General features: G+C 35.0%; 1 protein-coding gene across 1 annotated transcript; it reads right to left on the reverse strand.

The window, feature by feature from the left end:
- Positions 1-130: 130 nt before the first annotated feature.
- LOC117915461 (primary amine oxidase-like) lies at positions 131-3,447 on the reverse strand. The gene is made up of 5 exons (XM_034831058.1): positions 2,641-3,447; positions 1,895-2,279; positions 1,692-1,805; positions 796-1,334; positions 131-511 (listed from the first exon to the last, which is right to left on the reverse strand). Exons 1-5 carry the CDS (start codon positions 3,414-3,416, stop codon positions 295-297), a joined length of 2,031 nt encoding a protein of 676 aa, XP_034686949.1. The 5' UTR covers positions 3,417-3,447; the 3' UTR covers positions 131-294.
- Positions 3,448-7,297: the final 3,850 nt, after the last annotated feature.

Here is a 7,297-nt window from a genome sequence, read left to right on the forward strand (position 1 = left end):
CCATTTATTTTAGTCCCTTTCTTGCATTGAGGACTAAGAATCTTTAAATTGCTTTCCTTTTCTAGTTAAGTAAATGGCATTCTCCTCTTTACGACTCTTCTGCCTTCATTATCAGTATCACAACATCCTATTTGAAAAGGGCCAATTGAGTGCTTTTTATTTTCATTAACCCATCAAAATATGCAGACGTAATTGCTACAGTTACTCCACATGATTTTAAACACGGTATGATCCTTGGGAAAAATATTAAAATCATTACTAATAGGATGATGCATAGTGTACTCCAAGCATAATCTAAGGCAAGTCGCTTATCGATGTGGGACAACTTGGCCACTTGACTTGCCTGGGAGGCTTTACTTTGAGAACTGGATTGCTGTCAAAGAAATTGGACGGCCTCAGCTCAAACCCCCCACTTATCGTTGGCATCAATGGAAAATCTTCTTGATAAGGCACATGATGGAAGCCCATTGTGTACCACATAACTATATCCTTGTTTTCTATTTCCCTATCCCTGCATTTAATGTCCACAACAAACTCTATCAACAAATAGATCAAAATGCTTCACCTAATATAATATGGTGCTCCAAAACCAGGTTTAGGTATTGTAAAATGTTTCTGCTTCTCAAAGTAATATTCATTTGCTTCTTACCATTTTCAACATCTTAAATACTTAGTTATAAAGAAATATATTTAAAAAGAGTATGTTATTAAGCATTTTTCTTAATATTGTTTCCATTTTTTTGATTTTAAAATAAAGCAAATTTCCGAATTTTAATTAGGTTGACCAGACAGTACCTGAGGCTCCATTGAGCTAAAGTGTCATCCCCTCGGCTTTGATCAGTGTATAGTCCTCCAACCCATTTTTCAGACTTATTGTAGGGTGTGATCCAAACATTGTATCTAGTGAATGCTCCACGCCTTTGTGAGTAATCATCGTCGGTTAGAAGCGGGCCTACAACAGATCCTGGGATCAAACGATAACCCACGTAATTCCCAACTTTTGTTCTCTTGTTCGGATTCACGACTAAAAGCTCAGCCGGCTTCAAACCCAATTGGATCTTAGCATCAGACTCTGTCTTAGCCGTCTCGCTCACAACCGTCCAATAACTCCGCCTAGGTGATCTGTTGCCACTCACTAGCGTCTTTCGCAAATTGGACTTAACAAAGGAGTTGGTATCACCATCCACGTCAAGATCAAGATGATATGTAAGGAAATGATCATGGTATGCACCAAGGGTATTGTCGGCCAAAAGTGTACCATAGACTTCCTCATGTATTTGATCTACGTGAGTGTAAGCGGTTCCTCTCACTTCAAGCACCCCACTCAACCCAACCTGGCAAGACAAATGATAGGTTACTTTTAAAGACAACGGTCATATTAACATGTTCGAGGCACTATTCTAAGGTTTCCTGTATTTACAATAATGTAATAAAAAAGATGCTCTTGTGTGAAAAGTGAAAACACTTTTAAGCTTTTAACAGTAAGGAGTAACAACGTGGCTCTTCATGGTTGCTCCCGCAGGGCGAGGGATTTTGTCTGGATTCAAATCTGAAATGCTTGAAAAGTCAAAAGATGCTTTCCAAATAAAGAAAACAAAACAAGACACGTGGCATTGATTGGATTCAAATAGAAATGTCCAAAAGCATATTATCAATTTTTGTCTCGTCCAACTTTGAAATATTTGAATTACCGAAAGTTTTATAGAGCCGCTTTGCAGGAATTCCCAGTCAATGATATAGTCATAGTTGCCCACAGCCGATACCATCCTCACCACCAGACTGACCTCCGGCCGAGACTCGGTAATCTGCAAAATCCATTTTTAGAAAGTCAATAAAATTATCTCTAAATTATACAAATACATACTTCTGATATTAGTCTTGAGAAAACAGAGACCAATTTTCCAGGAATCTCAGCCTCTGTGTGACGCCACATGATATCCCCAGAATAGCGTTCGAAGATACAAAAAACATTAGTCATATTCACAGGCGTCCCATTCTGGCCAGTCACGTAACCATCCATGAAGATTGCATTTTCTGGGCAGTCTGTGAGGGGCTGAAGTGGCATGGCACATAGCCCGAACCCATACTCGCCTGCATCAAAAAATGTTCTAAAGTACCATTCTTCAGTTAGGTCCATGTATGGGACGAATAGCTCTGATATATACCCTCTGTACAAAACTCGTCGCTGCTCTTTTTTCTCCACATCGTATATGGACGCTACTGATATGATCGGACCCGCTCGCATGTCAAATGCTAGGTGGAAATCCCAATTCGCCCAACTGATTCATATTTCATAACAACATTATGCAATAACCTTTTTTATTTATGAACCTACATTAAAATTCATTTTATCATATAGTCTATGTCTTATTCCAGACAACCTATTTATTAATATTGGAAGTGGAATTTGATTTTCATATTCAACTTTTAAGCTTGTCCAATCAAAACTCTCCAATATAAATTGACTTTATATAAATGTTGGATTAAATTGATGGCCTCACATGAAATATAGTTGATTCAAAGGATTTTTTTTCACAATCTTTGAACATCAAATTGATAATCTAATAGATTTAATTTGGCAGAAGAAACATAAGTATCGGTAAATAAGTAAGAAAAGGTATTATTAGGCAATCACTTTACCTGATTTGGTGGCCGTGGATGGTAAAACTGGGTCCATCTGGTTGGACGACTGTGATACCCTTCAGACGCGGACCAAAGGGCGGCTTCTGCTTCGATTCTCTGAAATCCGTCCCATCTGCTTTGGGCACGGGAACCATCAATCTGTCGTGATATGCGATGACCTTCATCTCGTCTAAATCAACGGTCACCGTTATCCCCTCTATAGGCCTCATGTACAAATTGACTGTCCCATCCAAGTAACAGAACATAACCTTCACAATCCTTCTGCTAGTTCCCTCCTCACCGTACCACCCCACAGTATAGCTTAAGCCCACAATCTCCTCCATCTTAAGCCCCCTTCTGCCGACAGACGCCCGAAACGGCGCGTGCGTTAGCGCCAATGAATTGGCAGCCGTCTGTTCTTCAAAAGTGAGCATAGGGAATCCGGAACCACTGTAGATTTCATCGGAAACGATGGAGTGGGTGGACAAGTCCACGATGAATTGATGGGTTTGGTGGTTGAGTCGGGCGATAACGAGGGCTCGGCGAGGTGGTGTTTTGGCGGTTGTGCGATGGGCGAGCCATGAGGCGACGATTGACTTGTCTGGTTCGTCTAAGCCCACGTAATGGAAGGTGAGGTTGTGGTGCGATGCAGTGATTATGGTTCGGACTTGGTCGAGCTCCTGTAGGGTGAGTGGGTCAAGTGGGTGATGGAAGTGGATGGAGGCTGCGGAGAAGATTGAAAGGGGGAATGTGAAGAATACGAAGAATAAGAGAGTGTTGCAGGCTGGAGCCATGGGTGGGTAGTGGAAAGGGGATGACAAACAGTCTACAAGACAACATCTTTACAAATCCAAAAAATAAAAAATAAAAATGGATGGATATGAATAGCAGTTCTGGGAGTTAGCGATTGTTGTCGTTTAGCCGAAGTCATGCACTTCTATTACTGATCTTAGTGCCGGCCAGTAATGCCCATCAACTGGCCCACCTTCCCCTAATAATCTGATAATTTGAAAGAGAATGTTTAGGTAGAAATTAAAAAAAGAAAAAAAAAAACTCAAATTTATATTTGACAACCAAAGTCTTAAAATGAGAAAGCAATACGGCAATAGGATACGAGTGCATGAGATTGGACGGAGTAAATATTTGTTTAAATAATTTTAAAAGATAGTTTTTAAGAACCGTTTTTTTAAAATAGTTATATTTTATAAAATAAAAATTTATATGAAAATTTAAAATATTTTTAATCTTTTTAAATATTTTTAAAAATAATTTTTATCTTTAAAATTTTATTTTTAATTATTATATATATATAATTATTGTCTTTAAATTATTTTTAAAAAACAAGTGAAAATAATTAAAAAAATATTTTATAAAAACATAAAACAATTTTTTATTATCAAACATGTTTTCCATTTTATATATATATATATATATATATATGTATTTTTTTAAAATAAAAAACTGTTCTCTAAAATAGTTATCAAACATGCCCTTAAATTTATTTATTTATTTAAAAAATTAAAAGATGAGGATGATATTAGTTTTGGCTCCTATTACCTTTTACATCCCGATTTGCTTTACTAAACAAAAGGCTATCAACCATATCAATAAAATATATGTATATATTAATGCTTTGCAGTATATCATTACATAAAAAATTTAGGTCTAAATACATTTTTTGAAAGAATAAATTCATAACACTTAACATAATATATTAGATTAATTATATAAATGAATCACCTGAGAAAAATTAGACATTAGAACTCATGAAAATGCATATGTATATTATCAAGAATATATATATATATATATATATATATATATATGAAGAAATTGGCCTTCATTTAAAAAATAAAATTAATGGGTGAAAGAGTTTTAGAAGGATAAAAGCATAGAAGACAAATGTGAATAGAAGAAAAAGAAGTGAAAGTCTATTTTCACCATTATTGGCTACAATGACATAGAGGTGTTAATCCTTTATCTCCTCGTATCCTAAATGCATAAATGGAGTTATTTTAACATCACAAATTTCACTATGATATCATACTTAAGTTTGATATTTCTTCATAAATTAGTTGATGACACTCATAAATTTGGTTGCTAACTATTTCATTGTATATTATGTTTTAAAATGTAAATGTGTTTTATCTTTTTTCTAGTTTGGTAAACAAGCAATGTGTTAGGTATCATAAAAAATTTAACCTCTTGTTGTATGAAAGAACCAGAATCCGATCTTTATGGATCGAACAATGGATCACCGTGGTTTACTAAGGGATCAAGTTTATCCATATTTTCATTTATTTCATGTTCATCTTGTTGGACGATTAAAACAAACTTATCTTTATCTCATTTCGTCTCCATTCATGATAGATAGGCATTTTAGTTACCATCTCCTATTTGTTCTTATAGGAATAAAGAATTATTTTACATGAGTCTCATTTCATAAGGACTCGTGAAATTTAAAATATCATTATAGGGTGGAGGACCATAAGCATACATTTGTTTAAGGTTTTCATCTTCCAATGAGGATGAGGATGAACCAAGTATCAATGACTTGCTAGTTCATTTTTGGCTATATATAGATAATTAACTTGAAACTAACACAAGGATATTTTGTTACTCGAAATATTCTTCATTTTCCTTATCCTTCCTTTTCTTGGCAACTCATGTGTATTTGTCCATAGGAGACATAAAATTCAATGGTAGAGAGTTATTACGCTTATTCGTGAGGTTGCAAAGTGGAAGTTCTATGAGAAGAACTTGTTGAAAAATTGTTGCTCCAACATTGCCCTTAACAAAATCCAATCTATTATTATGCTAAAACGTAATATAAATTGACAGACCTAAAATTTTTTAGTTTATTCATACTTATATAACCTAATCCAATTATTTAGCATGTGTCAAAACAACCTTATGTTGATGAAATAAAATTCAAACTAAATCCAACCTTGATAAACAACATATTGTCATCTCAGCCTAACTTCTAGAATAATCCACTAGTACTAACAACTATCTATTATGGGTGTACAGTATGCAACCCTATTTTACTCTATTTAGATATGGTGTATTGCACATTGTAAATTGATATAAATATATAATGTCACAAGCTCATGTATAGGGTGGTTTTTCAGTTCATTATCTAGAACTTTCATGGTATTAGAGCTTCTAGGATTTTCTCTACAACCAAACACGAAGATGACTTTTTCTTTCACTGCATCTACTCCAATATCCATTCAAACTTCTCTTCCCAATTTATTTCATCCTTTATAGGTACTAAATCACACTTTGCCTATAAAATTAGGCAAATAGAATTATATTCTTTGGCGTTCATAAATGGAAAATGTGATTTATGCTAATGGATTTGAAGAATTTGTGGAAGGGTTGAAACCATGCCCTTCTAAGATAGATGGATTTGATGCGACAAAACTAGATCGAAATCATCATTTAGAGGAGATTTGATCTTATGATCCTTAGTTAGATATATTCATCACTCACTCCTGATATTATGACAAAGATCATGGGACATACAACCTCACATTCTACTTGGAATGCATTGGAAGAAAAATTCCTACCTCCTCAAAGGCACGTAATATGCAACAACGATTGCAGTTCCAAACACTGAAGAAAGCATCTTTGACTATGATGGAGTATATTCTAATGAAGAGTATTGTTGATAGTCTTGCTGCTATTTCCAAACCTGTAATGGAGCGTGACCACGTACTGCAGCTTCTTGGAGGATTAGGTCCTGAATATAATTCTTTGGTTGCTTCCAGAATTCAAATCCTAATGCACAATTTTCTAGTGGAAATCATCGTGGTAAAACTAATTCCAATACCAGTTGTAATCCAGGAGGATGAGGCCACAACTTCAGCAAGCCATAGTGACAACTCTACAGAAAGTTTTGGTCGCACAGTCCATATTTGATACTATTGTTTTGATAGAAATTACCAACGGCAAGACATTGCTTCTCTTTCTTCTACGAAAAATGAATAGTCTGAAACCTTGTTTCTTAACTTTGGAGCAACACATCTCATGTCTTAAAGAGTGTTGGCAATCTATCTGATGTTAATATTTTTCATTATGAAATAAATATATGGAATTAATTGTATTTAGTCAAAACCTCATAAAAGATTAACGAAATTAACTCATGAGAGTTATTATAAAATAAATATAAGGCGTCGGATGAGATAAGAAAATTCAAGTTCAACCTCTTAGAATAAAATTTGAATATGAAAGAATTAGAATTAAATTTTTGTGTTTAGACGATTTGATTGATGAAAGTTTGAATGATACTAGTATAATTTTTTTTAAAAAAAAAAAAAGTTTAATCTTTAGATTTAAAGAACAAGTCAAAATTTATATTCTTTGAGATGTCTAAAAGGGGGGACAGCTTGAAGTGAAATAATTTATTTTCTTGCCTTTAGCATATCTACACTAAAATTAACCCTCATTTACAAATTTGGTGAACTTTCCTATAAAGCCATCCAGCCTTTCTGGGCCTAGATGGGCTTGAAATTCAAACGGATATAGAAAATACCACATCATGGGCCTAAAGCCCAATTTGGGCCGCGCTGACACTTGTCGCTTCGAACTGGCTGGTCGCGCCACGTAGCCGCATGGTGTCTCTGGAGCCTTCTGGCAGTAACTTTGGAAACTGTTTCTCCCCCTTCTGGGA

Source organism: Vitis riparia, chromosome 5, assembly GCF_004353265.1.
Source record: "Vitis riparia cultivar Riparia Gloire de Montpellier isolate 1030 chromosome 5, EGFV_Vit.rip_1.0, whole genome shotgun sequence".
NCBI classification, from domain to species: domain Eukaryota; kingdom Viridiplantae; phylum Streptophyta; class Magnoliopsida; order Vitales; family Vitaceae; genus Vitis; species Vitis riparia.

Excerpts from the sequence above, each read along its gene's own strand:
- LOC117915461 (XM_034831058.1), bottom strand. The coding sequence starts at position 3,416 with ATGGCTCCAGCCTGCAACACTCTCTTATTCTTCGTATTCTTCACATTC. Across the intron at positions 2,280-2,640 it reads ATCCACGGCCACCAAATCAG|TTGGGCGAATTGGGATTTCC; the intron begins GTAAAGTGATTG and ends AATATGAATCAG. Across the intron at positions 1,335-1,691 it reads GCGGCTCTATAAAACTTTCG|GTTGGGTTGAGTGGGGTGCT; the intron begins GTAATTCAAATA and ends TTGTCTTGCCAG.